The 22368-nt window shown below is 36.9% G+C and overlaps 1 protein-coding gene across 5 annotated transcripts in view; it reads right to left on the reverse strand.

The window, feature by feature from the left end:
* OSBPL8 (oxysterol binding protein like 8) overlaps positions 1 to 22368 on the reverse strand; it is a 166558-nt gene that overhangs the window by 20025 nt on the left and 124165 nt on the right. For all 5 annotated transcript variants that reach the window (XM_018047583.1, XM_018047581.1, XM_018047582.1 and 2 more), the window contains 11 exons: positions 18438 to 18515; positions 16570 to 16671; positions 15198 to 15401; positions 13736 to 13820; positions 11985 to 12156; positions 9112 to 9349; positions 8376 to 8560; positions 4860 to 4941; positions 4481 to 4579; positions 2739 to 2835; positions 1316 to 1414 (listed from right to left, as the gene is read on the reverse strand). In XM_018047583.1, coding sequence (XP_017903072.1) covers positions 1316 to 1414; positions 2739 to 2835; positions 4481 to 4579; positions 4860 to 4941; positions 8376 to 8560; positions 9112 to 9349; positions 11985 to 12156; positions 13736 to 13820; positions 15198 to 15401; positions 16570 to 16671; positions 18438 to 18515 — 1441 coding nt within the window. The remainder of the gene's footprint in view (positions 1 to 1315; positions 1415 to 2738; positions 2836 to 4480; positions 4580 to 4859; positions 4942 to 8375; positions 8561 to 9111; positions 9350 to 11984; positions 12157 to 13735; positions 13821 to 15197; positions 15402 to 16569; positions 16672 to 18437; positions 18516 to 22368) is intronic.

Below are 22368 nucleotides of genomic sequence, written 5' to 3' on the forward strand. Positions count from 1 at the left end.
TATTATTTTACTTATTCCAAAATTTTAAAAATATATTTATCAAATCATGATTTCAAATGTTTCACTTCATGCTTATTTCAAGAACCATACACGAAGCTTTAAGAATTATCCAGCCGGAGGCCACAAGTTGGCAGTCTTGTACTTAGTACCAGGTAGATTCATGGTACAATGGATGGGCTCAAATAGCCTAGAGCTTAGTCTCAGCATTCTTACTAACTAGCTGGTCTGGCTTTAGGTAAGATTCCTAACCCTTACAAGTTTTTTCATTGTGAAATAAGGCCATATTAAGTAATTTCTATGTTTTCATGAATCAGTTCCAAAAATAGAGGATAATTACCCTAAAAAGCTATTTTTAAGAAATGGGTTGGAAAGGATGGTATACGTAATGATGGAGCAGAGTGTTTAAGATGATGCTGTATAGAACTGCAGTACAGATTGCAGAGCTTGTGTTAACCTCTTTCTGCCTCATTTTGCTTGTCCATCAAACAAAGATAATATTACCTCATTTATAGGGCTACTGGAATGATTAGATGTGTTTATAAATGCAGAGTGCACAGAATAGTTGAGTGCGTGTCCTGTCCTGATAGTTGTTATTTAATATCTTTATCTGTACACTAAATAATGAGAGAAAAGCATAATACATTAATTTCTAAGAAATTGCCAAATAAGGATGAGAAAAATTTTAAGGAGCCTGTTATAGTGAAAAGTAGTAAATTAATATTTAAGGACTGCGTAATGGTACAAAAAAATGAAAATCAGTTTCAAAGATTCTGAAATAATAGTCAGTCTCATCGAATTTTACAACTTGCAGATAAGGCAAATGAAATTCCATTATTATAAATTAGTCTCTACCAAACTAATATTTGGCCACCTCATGCGAAGAGTTGACTCATTGGAAAAGACTCTGATGCTGGAAGGGACTGGGGGCAGGAGGAGAAGGGGACGACTGAGAATGAGATGGCTGGATGGCATCACAGACTCGATGGACGTGAGTCTGAATGAACTCCGGGAGTTGGTGATGGACAGGGAGGCCTGGCGTGCTGCGCTTCATGGAGTCGCAAAGAGTCAGACACGACTGAGCGACTGAACTGAACTGAAACTAATATACATGTCACAGGAAGTCCACTGTGGTGAATTAATTCACCATACAAGTATTCAGCAGATGATAACAATGATCTTGCATATCTGTAAATCAAGGACACTTTCAAACAAAAGGCCAAGTAACTCCATCAATCTCAAAACATAACAAATTACGGTCAAATACATTTACTTAAAAAGATTTAGGGGAAATCTAACGAGTATAAAAAATATTTACCTTTACAGTGAGCATATGGCATTGTCATTACGTAATCTTCACCTCTATTCAAGAAAGTTAACCGTGCTTCTCCTTCTAATATTGCAGATAATGAGTTTCCTGAAATAAATATTACTTATTAAATTTCACAGAAAATAATTTAACCATTTCAAAACAAACAAAACATATTGAGAACATCTATCAGATATCTACAGTAGAAAAGGGTGCTTAGACGGAAATTTACAACTTAAATTAGAAAAAAAGAAAAATTCAAATCAGTGATCTGACTTTTGACCCTATGAAATTAGAAAAAGAACTAATTAAATTCCAAGTAGGTAGAAGAAAGGAAATAAAGATGAGCAGACATCAGTGTATAAAGTGGACAGATAATTCAGAAAATTAGGGAAGCCTAGAACTGATACAGACAGATCAAAACAAAGAACACAAACCAGGAATAAAAGGAGCCGAATCGCGGCAGAGCCTACAGGCACTGAAAGGAAGCCAGAGAACGTTGTGGACGATTTCACGACAGTAAATTTGGGATCCCCCTCTCTGGCCCTTCTCCTTTCCAGGTGCCTATTCTCTGTCTAGGGGCCATGGTTTCTTCAAATTTAGCGTTTGGTGCTCCAGGCTGCAAAGGTTGCAATGTTTCTACTGGTCTACCCTGTTAACCGTGTGTAACCAGGAGCTGAGAAGCAAGGACTCATTCTGTGTGATTTCTGTCCTATGACTGTGGACTTCCCACTGAATTTGCCTGCGACTGCTCTCTCTTTAATACCTTCAGGCAGCTGCTTTTGGTATTAGGGCCAGAGGTACAGAGAAGGATGGTTTTATTCGTGAGGGCTTTATTCAGACATTGTTGTCCATATACATTTTTAACACAGTAAAACCATGAGCTGCTTGTTTGACTTGTCACAGGTTTTAGATTAAGATTTCCTACTGTACCTATTTCTTTATTTTCCTTCTTCTTTTTTACAAAAGTTTTTAGTAGCATGTTACTTGTCTCAAGGTAAAAATATCATTACTTTCAATATTGGACTCTGGACAAGTATTCTAACTGTATTTAGATTCTCTTTCTCTCTATTCGAAGACTAAATCAAAAAGTCAACCCCTCAGGTACACTGAAATGAAACAAAAAATCTTGGTAGAGCTAAAGGCAAAAGAAATATATAGTGGACTAAAATGGCGAGCTACAGTGGACAGTCATTATTCTGTCTTTTGATAAGTGGTGTTTGCGGTAAATTTACACATAGATGAAACCTCTATTTATGAATGAACAAAGAAAAACAACAAAAACGAAAAGGCATTATCCAAGTAAAACTGATACTTAAAATGACATACAAATCCCTTGTTGAAAACAGTACAAGACATTGTCTATATTAAAGCTCACCAGAAGATACTACATCCTGGAAAAGTGTATAGATTGAGACATGGGTAGACTCACCATAGAACTTGGACTTGGCCAGGATACTACCACTAAGGCAAAATCCATCTTTTCGGTTACTGACATAAAAGGCAGATATTGGTGGATGATGAGACACCTGTTGGATACAGGAAACATACATGAAAATATAATAATTATAAGCATATTACTGTGATATTATCAAAAGCTCAAGTCTTAGAAGTATATTCTAATAATGAATTAAAAGAAATACTTGGTAAGTATTTAACAGTAAAATTAAATATTGATGATTGTAGGAACCAATCTCCCAAGATGTGTCTCAAGGAAACCCACCTCCTGGTATTCACAGCAACGGAGGAGCTCCGTTTACACTGTGCCCACTGCACCCGGGTCAGTTTGTGTGGAAGTCATAGTATGCCACCTCTGAAATTAGGCTGTAAGGCAGCATGTATCTTAATGTGTGCGCGTCTCTCTCAAATCATTAGCTCTGAATAGCCAGCTTCCATGTTGTGAACAACTATGGAGAGGCCCCTGTGATAAGGTGCTGACCTCCTCTCAAAAGCCATGTGATGACCTTGGAAGCAGAATCCTTCAGGCCAGAAGCCTTCAGAAGATTGCAAAGCTGGCTGACATCTTGACCTCAACCTCAGGAGAGATCCTGAGCCAGAACCACCCAGCTAAACAGCTCTCAGATTCCTAACCTTATTATATGAAATAATAACCGTTTGTTGTCTTAAGCCATTAAGTTTTAATTTGTTATACAGCAATGAATAACTAATACAGTGGCTATTCTTCATGTAGATTACTGTATAGACTTAAGAATCTAACAAAAGCTTTAACAAATACGTCATTTTAATAATTAATATTTTGATACATATACATCTTAAGGTTTCTAAAATGAGCCAAAGATAAAATTAATCACTTCTTAAGCTTCTCAACTTAGTGAAGAATTACAGCAAACTAAAATGCAATCATTTAAAAACTAATACAGATAAAGTGCTTTCAATCTGAGGAGTACATCAAAATTTATTGGGAAGACAAAGGTTTCTCAAATAACACATTGTATTCTCATCCTCCTTACACTCCCTATATGAAAGATAAGCAGGCCAGAATTTATTTAGATGAGTATCTGAGAAGAAATAGGGTTGGAGAATTAAATTTAAAATAATGAGGCAAAAAAGTACAGTATCAGGTTATCTAATTGTGAATGCACAGATCAGACCACTGTGGAGTGCTTACAAAGGCAGGTGAGCACAAGTCGCTCAGTCGTATCTGACTCAGCGGCCCCATGGACTACACGGTCCACGGAATTCTCCAGGCCAGAATACTGGAGTGGGTAGCTGTTCCCTTCTCCAGGGGACCTTCCCCAACCAGGGACCGACTTCAGGTCTCCCACACTGCAGGCGGATTCTTTACCAGCTGAGCCACCAGGGAAGCCCCAAAAGGCAGCAATGTGAGATAAATTTAGAAAGAGATGGAGGGCTCTGAATGTTAGAGAAATGGGTTCAAATTTGATTCAGGAATTGGGGAACCACTGAAGTATCTGGTCCAAAGAAAAACAGAGAGCAAAGCAAGAAAAATAAAGACATTTTTGATCACAGGATTCTATGACTGTAAGAGAATATGGTATTTAGTAGTAGTCAGTATTAAGAGGTTAAATGCTTATCAAATGTTCACTAATAAGAAAGGTTAATCAACAGTGAGTTTACCGAGTTAATATTTTCTATAAAAAAAAATCTTAACCTCCAAATCAGTTTTTCTTCTATAACAAGTATTTCTAATACCTGTTCAGCAATATAAAAAGTTTTGCTGTTTGTTCTGGGATGAATCCACAAACAACGGAAAGTCTCACCAAGTATAGGATTATAAGGTTTCTTCAGTCCCTAGTAAAAAACATACAAGTTTCAAATCATAAACATGGGAGATTCAAAGTACTAACTTAAACCAGTCAAGATGGGCTTAACTGTATCATCTGAGAATTATCCTTATAAAATTATAATGACATGAAATGAAACTAAATGACTTCAATCAGAATATAGGTCTAAACAAGTATTTTGCAATTTTGCTAATTGAAAGAGGGCTTGCAATGTAATTATTCATAAATAATCTAAGATAACCCCCCCAAAATATATAAGGCTAAAGAAAGTAAAACATAAACACTACCTTTGGCTTTTTATAGAATCCTGACAAATACCATTTCACTACTTTCTTCAAACGGAAATAAGGATTTTCTTCAAGAGCAGCCCTAAAAAACAAAATGATAACATGCAAAAAATTTATAGAACATATCACAGAGTCTCCCTAATATTAATGAAGCCAACAACTGAATATGAAATGATAGGAAAGTATACAATTCATATTTAAAACAGACGGTAAAAGTAACCATGTCAATCAGTATGCAAGAATCATTTTGCATAATCTAGTTATTTTTCTCCCCCTTTTTCTTATTATTTGATATACTGCCCCAGCCTCTGCTTAAGTAGTTTTTGAAAACTCTCTAAACCAAGGTTTCTCAGCTGGGGTTCTACAGAACCCCATATATTGCCAAGAGTTCTATTTGAAATTGTGATTGAAAAAAATAAAAATAGATTCTGAGATTCACACACTGCATGATCCCTAGCATTTGCAATGCTGAAGCAATGGCCAAGCAGTCTTGCTAATGATTTCATTAGAAGTCTTTGGTCCTTTATGTCAGAAAAGGACCATGCGTACTTGACCTAGTCTATTTTCAGCTGGTGATGTTAATTAGAAGTGATCAACAGTAGCTGGTGAGTGCTACAGTACATCAGCCTCTTTCATGAAATTGCCTCTCTGAAGCATATGACTATGTGCCCTTTTAGTCCCTAGTATAAAATGCAGAAGTTTCAAATCACCAATATGGAAGACAAAATAATTTATATCGATCAAAAAGGTTTTAACCCCATCTTTAGACTTGAATCTCCCCTATTTGCTACCAACTGATTTTCCAGAGTTATTTAATAACTACCAATTTAATAGATAAAGACAATTTTCATTTTAAAAGAGAGTTTTAGAAGCTATGACTCATCTGTCCCCTTGCCCTTCTATTATTGCTGGAACATAGTAAAACACTGATTGTGTTGTTTTTCAGAAGTCTATCTGAGAAGTTTCATATATATACATGTGTATATATACATATATATATACACATATACACACACACACACACACACACACACACACACACACACACAGCAATTTAACTATTTATACTACTCCCTTTAAGCACGTCTAAAGGTCCAATATGGTTATTTTTGAGATGCAGTGTGAGATGGAGGAGGCTAGGCATAGGCTTGCTGACAACTGTGCCAACTTAAAGTTGTTGAACTTTTCGGGAGTTATCCCTCTGATTGTGCTCTTCTTTTCTTGCTTTAAATTCTCTTATGAAGTTTATTTAAAACTTTACATGCATGTACATAGTTCAAACTCCAAAGCAATATAAAAAGTATACAGTCTTGCCACTGCCCCACTGCTCCATGTTCTTCCTACTTAACCTACCATAGGCAACTTTCTTTTTAAAATGTTTCTTTTTATGCACAGTTTTCTTAAAGTATAAGGAAGCAAATATAATATATAGTCTTTTTCTCTAAAGGGGAGAGGAAACAATGCATTCTTTTGTACTTTGCTTTTTTTTTTACACACACACATAAAATCCTGATGATCCCTCTAAATCAGTCTACAGAGCTCTTCCTTAGTGTGGATACACCATACATTACTTAACCAGTCAACTGTGGCTGGACACTTGAGTTATCTAATCTTTTGCTATTTTAAGCCCTGCCGCCACAATTTTGTATGTGTATCATTTTGTATATGTAGAGTTGTATCTGTAGGAGTTATTCTCAGACGTAGGATTACTGGATCACAGGATTGAATGCATTGACATAATTTTGGTAAATACTGCCAGGTTTCTTTCAAAGGCACCGTGCAAGTCTGGATGAGCCAGCAGCAGTCTACGAGCGCCTGCTGCCCCACACAACCTCCCCAACACTGTGTGTTGCCTGAAGTACCATCTCTCAATTTGGGGAAATGGGCATCTCTCAAGATCTTATTGAGATTCATAGGAACCTGCCTCATATTCTGAGAGAAATAAGTTTCTGGGGTAGATAAAAGAAAGGAGAACTGAGGTATAAGAACATTTCGATTTTTGGTCAATGAGATGGATGGAAAAATAGATCTTACTATGGTTTGAATTTGAACTTTTCTTATTTAAAGTTAAGTTTACATGTTTAAGGACGTGTCTCTATTGTGTGTGTTGGTCACTCAGTCATGTCCAACTCTCTGTGACCCCATGGACTGTAGCCCATCAGGCCCCTCTGTCCGTGGGATTCTCCAGGCAAGAGTACTGGAGTAGGATCTTCCTGACTCAGGGACTAAACCCGGGTCTTATGCATTGCAGGCAGATTCTTTACCACCTGAGCCACCAGGGAAGCCTTAAGAATCTGCCTGCAGTGTAGGAGACCTGGGATCGATCCCTGGGTTGGAAAGACCCCCTGGAGAAGGGAATGGCTACCCACGCCAGTATTCTTGCCTGCAGAATTCTTTGTTCCTATACTTCATTTTTAAACTGCCTGGTCATTTCTTCCACTCTTTTTTCCATTAAGTTATTGATCATTTTCATGCACTGGTTTAGAACTCTTTTTATTTTAGGGAGCTTAACACTTAATGCATGACTTAATTTGCAAAAATCTCCCACAGTTTTATAAATTATCCTTTGAATCAGCTTATGCTTTTTTTCCTTGCAATATTCATTAATAAAGTAATTCACTAATAAACTGAATACAGATACTGATGAAGAATCTAAAAATCAGGTCACAAGGCCAGAACCTTGTATCTCAGAAAACACAGCTCCTTGAAACTGCTGCTGAAATGGGGGCAGCAGGTGGAACCTTGAAAAGTATAGTTCTCCAAGAAACGGCTGGGAAGGAGGCAGGCAGATCCTCCTCCACCTCTTTTAGGCCTGCCTTTTTCAGAATTACACCCAGGATCAGCTGGCAGGAAGAAAAACAAAGAGAGTGGGGATGTATGCCATGAGCCAGCAATTGGCCGGGTGTTCCGGATGCCGTAAGCTGCACACGCCTTATTGCGTACAGAGAGGATAAGCACAAACACAAGCAGAACCCCTAGGACAGGACCTGCACGAGGACTCAGGTGAGGAGAACAGAGAACGCCAGCCAGCTCTCCCCGTGCGGGGTTAGTGCACAGGTCAGGAGCCTCTGAGGGCAGTGCTGTCAAGGCAGAGGCAGAATTCCTGTCTTCCTCAAGCTTGCGATCACCCCATTTGACCTCATAAATAGAAACATCACAGCAAAGCATTAAATATACTTCTTATTAAGGTCAACTATACTAGTGGTGGAGAAGAGAGAACAGGATCTCATTAGAGCTTGATTTGGGTACAGCAAAACAACATGTCTGACACCCTGTGACCCCATGGACAGCCTATCGGGTTCCTCTGTCCATGGGATTCTCCAGGCAAGAGTACTGAAGCGGGCTGCCATTTCCTTCTTCAGGGGATCTTCCCGACCCGGGGATCAAACCCAGGTTTCCTGCACTGCGGCAGACACTTTACCATCTAAGCCACCGGGGAAACCAACAACTGAAATTAGCACTCTGAAAAATCTCTACAACCATGAAGCATCTCTTAAGAAATGAGAATTTACTTACTCAGACAGGAAATCTGCATGATAGTAGTAATCTGAAAGTTTATCCAGGAAAGAACGGGGTTCCAAAATAAATGTAGGCAGGACCACCCTGGATAGATCCATGCCAGGACGAACTTGTTTCAGCAAAGTCCAGATAAGGCTTTTATTTTCTTCAGATACAGTTTCTGTTTGAGATGCCTCCCCTGCCTTTTGTAATTAACAAAAAATACTGAAATACTGTATTCATTTCAGATGCATGGATATGTATATAGATAAGACAGCTAATGCAGAAAAAAAACAATTTACTATAGGATTATTCTGAGCATTCTCAAAATGTGAAAATAACCCATTAGGCAATTAGTCAATAGCTATAAAATTTAGTAAAAGGGTAGTTGCAAGAGACACTAAAGTGAATGATATTGTCAAAGAATCCACTCTAAAAAATATCACAGTCTATTTAGACTGTTTACTTCTATGCCTTAGCAACAAGAAAGTTATAAATTCACACTTCCCTGCAGTTTACTTTGTATCTGGCAATAATATCAAGGAGTATCTTATTTCAAAAGAAATAAGATAATATAAACTTTAAATTCAATATACTATATTGGCATTTGTATGAGTATATATGTTTAGCTATTTAAAGTACTATATGAATACTATTCTCTTTTAGGGAAATAAGCAATAAGTCATCCAAACACCTTCAATCTCATCTACAAGCTCACAGAAAGTAGAACCCTTCGACCGTCACAAGCTGTTACCTCTCCGAGCTCTTCATGGCTCTGCTCAGTGTAGGTGGCCTCCTTTAAAGGCTCGACAGGCTCAGGCTCGATGTATGAGTCGTCCTGCCGTTCTGACGTGTCTGTGTCGCTTTCCTCACTCTTCCCCATCACCTCGTTGTCGGACTCATCATGCTCTTGATCGTTTTCTTTATCAGATTTATCAGAATACATATCTTGGTCCTTAAAATGCTGTCGTTCAATTTCACTATCATTTAACCTTAAGGGAAAGAATCATTAGCAGGAAGGATAAAGGAGGTTAAGGATATTTAATTTATAAGTAAGTATGATGTGTAACACTTACTGAGAATTTACTATGTGCTGGACACCATTCTAAGTGTTTTATATATATAGTTTAACTAATTTAATTGTAAAAATGCCCTATGAGATAAGTAAAATGATTATTCTCACTTCACAGATAAATGGGGGCATAGAGAAACAAAAACTTGGAAAATATTAAAAGATGACACTCTAAGCTCTTTACTTCTCTATCCTTTAGGTCTAAATTTTTCAAAACTAAAATTTTAGACTATTTCTTGCTATAATTTTTTCTTAGTTTTATAAACATCACTTGAATGTTTGAATCAACCTATCACTTCTAGTCTAAAGAAAAACTTCAGGTCAAGACCACCAGATTCTCAAGTGAACACAAATGAATTATGACTTTCTACCTGTAAAGGTCTCCAAATTCACTCATAATAATTCCAAAAATAAAGGAGAAAACATATGAGGCAATTATGTTGATTTAATACTTGACTGATAAGTTTAACCTTGGAAAAAAATCCAGGAAGAATTAGAAATGGAAATTTCAGCTTAAGGAAATGAACTTTCAGCCTAAAATTGTTAAACTGCTATATCCAACCTTATTCTTACTTACATGATTAGGGTTGCTAATCTGCATAAAAATGAAATAATTAAACAAATCATTTCCAAAATCAATTTTTTTTTTTAGAAATTTCTTATTTGACAAAGTACCTGTGCGTTTCATTTGGTATGAAAATTTTATAAAGCTTTTTACGAATGACTACATGGTGCCATTATATATGACTGATACTTTAATAATGCTGAGGTAGGTAACAGGCCCTAGAAGCTCCATTTGATTCTTATTTTAGTGTCTATTTTAAAAAAGCTTCCTACGTTTAATCAGAGAACTCCTAATACAAATTCATTTTTTTTAATACTTGCTATTTCCTTTCTTATCCTTTACAATCATATATTTTTAAAGAACATTAAGTCTAAAATTCCTGTCTTTGCTTTCTTACCATTCAGTCTCTCCTTTACCCCTCACAGTATGGTTTTTACTTTCCCTTTTATTTTGTTTTATCCTCTCTTCCCCTTTGGCAAGCTATCCAGTTCCAAGACTTCATCATCACTTCTATTTGATGATTTCCCATGCTTGCTTTTAAATGCTTGGCTGACCATCTATATGTCCAGAAACCACTGCTTCCTCAACATGTCCAACATTTATATTATCCAATTACATACAAAGAAAAGAGGCTCAAAATTTTTTAATGAATGCATATGTGAAGCAGATGAATTTTTAAGATCCCCACATAAGAGTATTTAAGGATTACTTGGTATTCAATAGGACCAGGGGAAGAGGCCCCCGCAAAAACCCATTCCTGTATCAGCTGCACCTCCCTCCCCCACATCCTGTCTCATTCAGGCTCCTATACTTGGATAAAACAAAGCTACGCTGCTCAGTCACTCCAGGTGTGTCTGACGCTTTGTGACCCTATGGACTGTAGCCCGCCAGGCTCCTCTATCCATGGGATTCTACCGGCAAGAACACTGGAGTGGGTTGCCATTTCCTTTCCCAAAAATAAAGCTACAGGCTACATTAACAGATCTACAAAGAAAGCACGTAAAAGGTCAGGTAACGGCAGCTTTAAAAGAGAGTAAAGAAAGACAGTCAGAAGAAAACGAAGGAAAGAGTCCAGTTCCGGTTACAGGGAGGAGAGGAGAGAGGCAGCTCAACTTTGAGGAGAATAACCTCAATGCCAATATGAGTAAGCGACTACAGAGAAGCCGAGGGTTGGGCCAGGGAGGAAACGGGGAGGTCCATTTCTCTCGCAAAGCAACGGAAGAGATCTCAACCACAGCGACCCTCTGAACCTCTTCTTTCCTTGGAGAACACAGTTTTACTATTAACTACAACAAATGCCTCAGGGGAAAAAAAACAAAAATAGGATTCAGTTCACACTTGAAATACCATGTAACAGAAGAATTCCACAAACACCAGGTAGAATAAGCCAAGTCCCATTTAAACAAAACAAAACAGAACAACAGTGTTACAGAACAGCAATAGAAGGATGATTGCATCTCATTTTTATAAGGCAAGAAATATATGATACATATAATATTTGAGATTGAGACTGGCCTTGAAGAAGACACAGGAGTATGATAGAAAAAAAGCAAGGAGGACTAGAAATCGTTCTTAATGGAGGGAACACCATACACAAAGACAAGATTGTTAGCATGGCTGTATTTAGCAAAGAACAAGTAATTCACATTCGCTAGAATCAAAGAACTTTCTACACCTCATCGTAGCAACTAAACAAATTTTAAACCAGGCCATAGGGGTTTAATGGAGTAGGAAATGGTAACGCACTCCAGTATTCTTGCCTGGAAAATTCCATGGACAGAGGACCCACGGGGTTGCGGGCCATGGGGTTGCGGTCCATGGGGTTGCAAAGGGTCAGGCATGACTGAGTGCCTGAGCAAGCACACAAAGGGGTTTGAAGCAGACAAGTTGCAGTCCTAAATATCATACAAAAATTCTCGGCTTGCCGACTGACCTAGTGAATAACACAGTCTTGAAAATAATCACCGTATGAGTGGCAGTATCTACTTACTGGAAATTGTCACCACTGTGGAGATTGTTAGCACGTAATAAGCCATACAGGGTCACATGTGTGCTCTCTGATGAGATGCTCAGGTCATGTTCTTTCCCTTCCCTGATCATTGTACGTTTAAGAAGACTAGAACATTTCAAAGCCAACTCCAAAGCATCCATCCAGCACCTTCCTAGAAGAGCGCAGATTCAAAAGCAGTGTAACTCAAGGAACTAGAAAAACCAGCATCCAACAATTTATCACAGTTAGCTTTTGAACATATTATTTCTCTCAGAAACATGTACTATAAAAGCTAATTAGAATATGAAATTCTTCCAGGATTGCTTAATGCAATTCTTCAGTATAATAAATGCTTTTTGCATTCTAAATATCTAGAACCACTGGTAAATAAATAGCATTAATGCACATTAGGATATACACTTAATCTAAAATAAGTGTACTTAATTCTTAAAACCTTCTAATGTTAACACAGAGTATAATTTGAAGATATCAAAAAGGTACATAAAATCACCTAAGAACTACGTTTCTACGAGGAAACAAGCTAATATTTTATTGTTGCTAAGACATCTATTCCAGGTTTAGCACCTCAATTTTAAGTCAGAAAAATGCCTGTACAAATAATGTTATTGTCATATTAGTCCGGAGAAACATTAACAACTTAATTTTTTAATGTGTGGTTGACTATGTATATTTTTTTAAATTTTATTTTATATTGGACTATAGTTGTTGGGGTCACACAGAGTCGGACACGACTGAAGTGACTTAGCAGTTAGCAGCATAGTTGATTTACAATGTTGTGTCTCTGGTGTACAACAAAGTGATTCAGCTGTACATATAAAATATCTCTTCTTTTTCAAAACCTTTTCCCATTTAGGTTGCTATAGAATGTTGAGCAGAGTTCCCTGTGCCATTCAGTAGGTCCTTGTTTGTTATCCTTTTTAAATACAGGAGTGTGTACATGCCGATCCCAAACTCCCAATTTAGTCCTCCTCTCCTACTAACTATTTTTGAAATTAAAATTCAGAGCATTAGCAGAAAAAAATATTAATTGCTCTGAGAAGTCATATATATTTGTTTCAAGATATGCTAAAAAATCAGCCAAATAAATCATTTTCATAATGAAAATGTATGCATATGATATTTTAATTTAAAAAATAATCATCTAGTGAAAGGAAACTTTAGAAGGTTACATAAGCTAAGATGGTCTAAACTATAAAACATAAAAGTTGGGGAAAAAAAATCCATTACCAGTTATTAAGGTTTTAAAGATGACTTGCTCTCATATAAGTTATACCCTCCCTATGTTTGCCTGAGGAAGTAAATATTAAGTACATAAGAGAAGCTCGCATTTGAATGTCTTACGTAAAGAAAAACAATGCACGTGGTGTCTCATGTTAACATTTAATGATAAAATATAAATAGTATTAAATGTACTTCTAAAATGACAAAACAATGAATTACCACAGAGAACACTAGCCAAGCCAAGAGAGTGTTGATATGTCATGAAAGATGAAGCGGAAACTCCAGGCTGCTAATTTATCACTCAATATACAATGCTTCCTTTGTACCAGATTTCCCTGTTTGGCAACCAAGTTGATGATATAAATATTTAGTGTTCTAAATAATTTATGATTGTAATACCTTTACTGAAATTCCATACTAAAGACAAATTTCCCAAAGGAAAACACAGTCATATATGAAATAAACCCTTAAAAATGAGGATCAAAATCCAATCCATTATTTCTATTTACCATCTGACTCTGAAGTGGCTCGGATGATCAAATAACTGCTAGGTAAGGGCTGAGTTATTGATCCAACTGCTTCACCTTTTGGACCCTTAAAAAGCAAAATAACAATTAAATGGTGTATAGTATTATGAGATTTCAACTTTATTTTATTCATTACATCTGTAATAAACTAAGTAAGGCATAGATTATAATTTTTAAAAGCAAGCAAGCGTTAATTTCATGCTTCTTGAGAGCAAATGTCAAGCAGTCAGGAAAGCTTTCCTCTTCCACCAAACTTAACTTCCTTACCAGAAAACTGAATTTATAGTTAACACTTAATATTATCTCTGCAGATGGTTTACATATTTTAAAAAAGCCTAAAATTTAACATACTAGACCAAATTTTAATTTAATGGAGAATTTCCACACTACAAAAACTACTAGTTAAGAAATACTAAATTTCTGGAAGCCTAAAGAAACAGCTGGAAATATAAGAAAGAGAGAAATGAACTTTTACTAGGTCTGGGGAAAAATAATTTTTAAGTTGTCAAAGAATAAAACGGATTTTAAGAAGCATACACCTCAGGAAGTAAGGAGGAACATTCAAAGTGAAAAAAGTAGAAACAAATCAATATGATTTCAACAAATCCTACAGTACCCCCTGGGTGTTTTCAAATGGCTTTATAATTTACAGTCCAGTTCCTAGAACCACTATAGGGTAGGCCCATGAGTCAAGTTGCCTGGGTTTCAATCTTGTATGACTCCATACTAGAAAAACTACTTAAGTAACTTCTTTAGGCCTCAATCTCTTTATCTGGGTAATAGGAGAAATTTGTATCCTCCTTACAGGTAGGAGAATTTAAAAAAAGATTCCATATAGGATGCTGAAAAGAGTCCCTGACACAAAGCAGAAATTTACAAACATTATTCTGTTCCCATTCATAGGAGTGACCACAGTCATGCTTTTTAGTTATAAAAGCATTAGAGCTCCATCTTCCAAGAAAGCTGCCTCTCGAGAGTAAATAAGACCCCTTCTGCTTACAGGCTTCCAGTCACAAGTTTACATCCCTGCAGGAAAGACCACCAAAAGAAAAGGCAGCTTCTGTTCTAGGGAGTCTGACAAATTGATCAAGGGAAAAACAGTCACAGTAAACCAGATACACTATTACAAAGCAAAGCTAGTAATTGCAAACTAAAAGAACAGCAGAAACAATCCCCACAGACGAGAGGGAATAGGGTACAACATACATTTGAGAACCATTTTCTGGAGAAACTTTCGAGTTTGATCTTAGAGGTAAAATGAACTGAGCACTGTGGTGCACATTTCACAGTGGGCAGAGACAGGAGGAGGAACAACGGGGCTGCAGACAGAAAGAAAGCTCTGGCAGAGGACAGCAACCGCTCGCCAGCCACTCACTGACGTGGCTCAGTTCTACTCACAGGCTGTCACCCTTACTTTTCGCCTGTGTAACAAGCGCTTACTTACCTTCACTGCCCAAATAGACTGCTCCAGAGGATGGAAAAGTTTAAAACAGAAGCCATCCTTTTTTGATGGACGTTCAATGATCTCACAGGCATTCAGAAGGACTGTTCCTACCCACTGACCGTTTTTCTGGGTTTTATAGATCAGCAGCACACCGGGTTTCAACACACACCACAATTTGGTCCAGCTCTTTAGGGTACCACGAATCTACAAAAAAATAAGTTTATTTTAAGAAATAAAGGTCTGTTTTTCTGCTTCACAAGGTACTAAATGAATAGAGGCAAATAGGGTGTTTTACTCTAAAATTTTCAAACAATGTACATTTTAAATTCACTAGATGTATATTCGTTAAGCTACTAATTAGCCAGCACTACAAATAAATGTGAAAACAGCATGGCTGCTACTTCCAAGGAACTTAAATTCTAGTGGGAGACTGCATCACATCAACATTTTCAAAAGAACCCTAACTCTCCTGGCCAGGTCAGGGGCCATCAAAACATTCTTTCCTAGTACCAAGATCTGGAGCTTAAAGATTAGTAAGTAGAGCCAATGTAAGTCCACAGGTGTTTTCAGAATAGCAGGCAAGAAGACCTCAGCACTACTTGAACTGTCAAGGAAATACCACTAGACTCCTATTTTAGTAAGAGGACTTCCATGACAGATCTCACGAAGATTTTAGTTTGAAGGCTGTACCTACCCTTGGGGAAAGAGAAAAGCTTTTCAGGGCTGGGGTGATTTTTAGGTGAAAGCCGGGTAATGAAACTTTCTGAGAGTCAGGGTCTTACAAGATCATTCTCAAAGTTAGCATTAGTCTAAAAACTTCCTACCAAATATCCTACAAATAATAGTGATACAGAGAATAGAGTGACTAGGATGATAGAAATGGAAATAAAAATAAGTAGGAATAACCAGAGGCTAAAAGAATAAGATATGGAAATAGCAATGTGTATGTTTTTTGGAAAATTGAAGCTGTTCAAATGACAACTTTTACACTAGCTTTGTCTCATATCTTCACCAAAATGCATATACACCAAGTCTACAAGCATACTAAATGAGAATTTGAACAGCGCACAGAGTATTTCTTCACTTCACACTGATTAGACTATGTCCTGTCACATGTATCATCACAAAGCTTTTTAAAAAGCACTGCTATCCGTATTTGATGTTACAGTCAAGAGAGCCAACATCAAGGTTCCTGCTCTCCGTTAAGATCGGAACACAGACCTTCTGGGATACAATTAATGGCTTCTTCGTCAGTGAAAAAAATCACCCTAGAGTTTTTTTGTCTCGCAGGCTTTAGGCAGGTGCACTCTGGGCTTTCCTATGCCAGTTGGTAGATACCCAGCAATCTGAATTCAAGGCCATACAAACTGACCTTCAACCAGTCAGCCATAACAATGACAGAAGGATCTGTGATTGTGCTGAGTAACTCCTTTGTGGCTCTTTTCTTTTCTTCTCGGTAATTTTTCTTTTGTACCTATTTTACAGAAATCATAGAAAAATAAAAAATTCATCAGAAACAGGCAATTTCTTCTCAATTTTTTAACTTTATGGAATGTAAAAAATTTTACACTGTAAAATAAAATTTTAAACCTCTTTTAGAATTCTAGCATCTTAGGACAGAAGAGCCTTTTTTTTTTTTTTTTTTAAGAATTTTACCCTTTTAAAGTTACACAATACATGAATATGAACTCTTGGTAAAAATTTCAAACAACAAAAGCTAAAAACCATTTTTAATATACCTTCTCCTATTCTGATCCCCAGAATTGATCACTGTTAACCTGCAGGAAAACACCATAACGTTCAGGAAACACTATACACTCGGGTCTTTTCAAATACATAGCTTTTGTGTTTGCTTTTGCTTTTTCTAACACATAAAAAAAGGTTCTCCAATATTTCTTGGAGTATTTCAACTTTATTTCCATTCCTTGCCTACCTCATTCTTTTAACTGCTACAAAGGATTCTTCCTATGAATAAAACAGTAAGAGGTAACATTTACTGGACACCTTCTGTGTACCTGTCCCTACTGTAAGCACTTTACATGTATCACCGCATTTAATACTTACAATAACCTTGGGAAGTAGGACTGTAATTCTCCTTACTCCCTAGATGAGGAAACCTGATACACAGAGAGCAGACTGCTCAGTGCCACATCGCTGAGTCGTGGAAGCAGAATGCAAACAGAAGCAGACTGGCCCTAAAAGACATGTCTGAACCACCATGCTATGCTGCTCCTATCATTTTTCTTAATATACTCTCTTGCTGATGCTAATTACTCTGTTGCCAGTTTTTCATACCACAAGCAATGCTATAACTATTTAGGACTGGCAATCTTGCTCTCTTTCCTGACACTGATACATAAGATATAAATAAATAATTAAGAAACCACAACAGTGAAATTAATACATTCAAATTATCAAAGTTTTACCCTTCCTAAGTCACTTCTCAGATACTCTGGGAAAGCAGCAGTGGAGCAGTCTTATTATTTATTACTTTGCGTTGCTTATGAATAGAAGATAACCTATCAGTGATTTTTCCTAAAGTAAAACACAAAATTGTTCCAGTTGCACTTAATGGTAAAGAGACTACATACACAAAACAAAGTTTTAATAATTACACAGTAAAAATAATATTTAGACTTTGGTCTTTATTAACGTGCATAAGTGAATTAACAGATTTAATACATGATTATAAATGTAAATACATATGGGATCAGATATGGAAAAAGGCGGGGGGGGGTGGTGGCAAAACAGACTGTATGGGAATCAGGAATCAATCAGAAAGCATGCGCTCCTTAGCTCCAGGGTCTGTGGCCATTCTGGAAGGCACGTCCAGTGTTACCCATTTCTTAAGGGAAGCTAGAGACCTGGACCTGTAATTGTTGGCTCAAATGTTTAAGACATTGTGTAGGTCACACAAAATGTATCTACCTGTGGACCAAATTCAGCCCATGACCTAGCAGCCAGTAAACACTGAGTTCAAAGGGCAGAGAGCGTCCCACCAGGTGTTCCATAGCACACCTGTGCAGACATCCAGTCCTCAGCCCCCCTCCCACGGAGGGCAGAGCAGCGCTGGGACGGCATCAGAAAGCCCTTTCAGCTGACTCCAGCATGCCACGCAAACACAAACATTAACATTTTTCTTTTCTTTTAGGAATACAAATACTTCTTTATCTTACTAGCCCACTTTCAAAAGCACAGGTAAAGCGTAACATTAGTTATACAATAACTGTGGAAACTAACCTTGAGAGATTCCTTTTTTGTAAGCTTGCTTGAAGCTGAACTGTCTTTCTCTGAGCCATTATAAAGCTTAGATTCAGACTAAGCCACACAGGCAGGAAGAAAAGAGAAATAAGAATTAAAACTGTCACTCATTCTCCACATACATATGGCACATAAAACTGATGCTCAAATTATGTTTGTGACCTTCTTCCCATTCACTACTGTGATTTCAGGCAAATATCAATTTCCAAATACTGATTTTTCTTATACAGTACTTGGGTTTGAAAACTAATCCACATTAAAGCCACAGAAACACAAAAATAAAAACCTGTCAATAAATCAGCGTACAACGTAAGGTTAAACAAGATCATTTGAAAATCTCTGCATTCTGTTTTTCAGAGTACTTCTAAAGAATATAGTTATTTTATACAAAATAATTCTTAGGACAAAGTCCAAAGCAGTGTAATTTTTTAGACTGAAATATTCTAAACACGAAAAAACTAGCAAATTGCTGCAAACACTGCCCTGTTACTATTCCTTCTCCAAAGGGTGTAGACACAAACATCTTTAGAAACTAGTACTGAAATATACTAATTTGCTTAGTGTTTAAAAAACAATATTCCCAGCACTTCTTTCTAACTATCCAGTGCCTCAAAAAATAAATATTAATGCCTCAAACTTGTTTCCTGATTTTGCTTATACTTGATATTTCAATTTGATCCTTGTAAGAATCTTGAAAAACAGGCATAACAAGTGGTTTTATCTCCATTTTACAAATCATGAAAGGGAGGCTCATGGACATTGATTTTCTAAATAATCAATCAACAGCAGGGATCAGAACCTAGTGCTGTTAATCCAGTCCTCTTCCAAGGAGACTACTTTCTTCTACCAGAGTAGAAGAATATAAAACTAAAAGCTGCTTCTATAAATACTGGAACAATAAAAGTGAACGTATGCCTTCACTGTCCTATGAATTTTATTTTTATCTATTGTTAGGCATGGGAGAAGGTACTTCAAGTTCACAGCATTACTCCTAGGGCCAAGAACGTATATGGGACTTGACTGAAATGGTAGCTTTCAAGTGTTTAAATGGCCAGATGTGCGTAATATCCTAGATGTGATCAAGGAGGAAGAACACTGGGAAATAAACTCCCTCACTCAATTTGAAGAACCACGAGCACAGCACCACGCCTGTTCAACAACTGCAGCCAGACAGCACCTGGGCTAACTTGGGCTTTGCAGGTGGCGCGAGCAGTGCGAACCCACTTGCTAATGCAGGAGACGTAAGAGGCCTGGGTTTGTTCCCTGGGTCAGGAAGAACCCCTGGAGAAAGGCATGGCAACCCACTCCAGTATTCTTGTCTGGAGGATCCTATGGACAGAGGAGCCTGGCAGGCTATGGGCCATAAGGTCGCAAAGAGTTGGACACAACCGAAGTAACTTAGTAAAGCAAGGGCTCAATGAATACCTTCGGAATTATCCAAATGAAACTAGCATTGGCAGTTCATCTCTCTTAAAAAATGCCTCTGCTATTTAGTACAAAATACGAATTATTATGCTGATGGTAAAATAAGTGGCTGAACTGGAAGGGAACTGCAAACTACACTCAATGTAGAAGGTGGGGATTAACCTAATTAAATTTTTGTTAAAGTTACTCCTTTGAGAACTGCACTTGAAACATCACACGGCTTACTTTCATGATGACAAGATATACTGTGATATCAAAACCATTTCACAAAAGTCATCAAGCCAAACAGGTCTCTGTCCTCTCCTTCCTGCTGGAAACTCAAAGATGACACAGCTACTGTCAGAGGAATATAATGGTTTCTATTTCCCACAGCTTAATAGCGAAATGTATATTATAATGTACTTTTTAGATATTATTAAGTACAGAATTTCCATAGTATTAACTTAAAAGTTAGTGAAAATGAACGGTTGTTTGACTCTTTACTAAGTACTATAATAAATACTTTATGTGTCCTGCCTCTTTCAATTCTCAAAGCCACCTTACGAGACAGTAGCCGTTTCTTCTGCTAATTAGGAAACTAAGACTAACAGATTAAACAACTTTCCAAAGTCACAGAGCCATAAGCAGATGACCTGGGATGTGTACTCTGCTGGCCCAATTCTCAGTGTCATGCTCTTAGCCCTCTCACTACATTTATTGCTCATCTTTTTACAACTATTCATACAGAATCTCAGACTCAAATTTAAGACTCATCTTTATGAACAACAGGAAATCTATTTCCCTAGACATGACAAGACTGGCTTGGAGGTTCCTAAATGATTCTGGTATCTAAGGGACCAGGAGGCCAAATGGCTATACCAAGAGCTTGCTAAATTACAGCACACATACTTCAAGAAATCCTGCCAGACAGTGAGCTAGTTTGGGGGAAAGAAAAGAAATCCAGTGACCAAGTTCTATATTCTTTCCAACGTAATACTAAGTCTCATGAATCAACAAGTTACCTTTTAAATATCAAGAATCATAAACTGTTTTTATTGGAAATACCTTATTAAACTAAGTTTCCTTCTTTGACAACCTTACTGACCACTGTCTTAATGATGACACCTTATGGGCTGTGTGACTATGGGAAGATAGTCTCTTCCAGTCTTAATTGTCTTATTTATAAAATAAGGATATTCCTACTAACTCATAGCGTTGCTTTGGGTAATGAGGCAGTGTGCATGATGTGTTTAACACAGTACTTGATATATATTGTGTTTCAGATTTGTGACTATCTCCTAGATTGCAAGTGTTGACAAAAATATAATCTTCAGATAAATGGAACATTAACATAACTAGAATACTTTCAACTTGCTTTGAAAACTAAAATACTGTACACATAAGAATAACAGCAATAATGATGTTACTATGATTCTATCAGATATTTTGGATTTGGAAAGATTTTCCTTAAATGTCCAAGTAAACATATTTTTTATAGCAAGTGATAGATGACTTAGCAAACCTTCAGGCAAGGAGACTGATGACTGGAGAATCAAGTCAAGAGACCTCAGCTCAGAAACTCCTTATCCTTGTAAGAGGATTCCTTTTACCCCACTAGAAATATTATTCATGCTGGCAATTCCTTTCATTGAGACAGACAATTACAAATTAATTTAAAAATGCTAAAAGGAAGAGATGATCTGATTAACTGCCGTCTTCAATTCACTCATTTACAGGATGCATAAGAAATAGGAACTGCTTTTATTTCTAAAATGGTGGGGGCTGAGGTAAAGAAGGGTTGTGCGTATTGGTCTCAATTATGTGTTTTTAAGAAATAACACTTAGCTGCAAAATCAATTACCTAAATGATAGTACTGATACTTTTTGCATCAAATTCATAAAAGCATAAGGTTAAAATTATTTAATGGCCTCAGTTATACAGATCAATCATAGAAGGAATAACAAGATTGTTTTCCAAAGTTACTTAGGTAAGAACAAAATCTTCATAATTTCATGAGAATAAGGCTTGATATAAATGCATACATTTTAGGATTCTTCCGAAAAGTAATACAGTAGAATATATGTTGAACTATTCAAGGACAAGCTAGTGACTGTATCTCTTAAGGTAACAGAATAAACTGAGATTAAGAATCAATAAGATTCAGCTCTTGGAAAACAGAACGAGTATAATTTTACTTACACTAAATAGTTACCACACCAAGAAGCCCAATCATTCACCGTAGTTCTTTATTCAAAGGAAGGAAAATGAGTTCTCAAACACCTATTATTAACCAGGTACTTTGTCAGGCACTTACAGTATCACAATCTGTGAGTTAGATTTTATCTCCTTTGTACAGAGAAGAAAACTGAAGCCACTGTGAATTCTAGCTCTAACACTTTGACCCTTGGAGAGCTATCTAACTTCTCTAAGCTTCATTTATAAAATGGGGCCAATAATACCTGTCTTCTAGTATTGTTAAGAGAGTTAAAATGACACTTAGCAAGC

This window comes from Capra hircus, chromosome 5, assembly GCF_001704415.2.
Source record: "Capra hircus breed San Clemente chromosome 5, ASM170441v1, whole genome shotgun sequence".
In the NCBI taxonomy this organism is placed as follows: Eukaryota; Metazoa; Chordata; class Mammalia; order Artiodactyla; family Bovidae; genus Capra; species Capra hircus.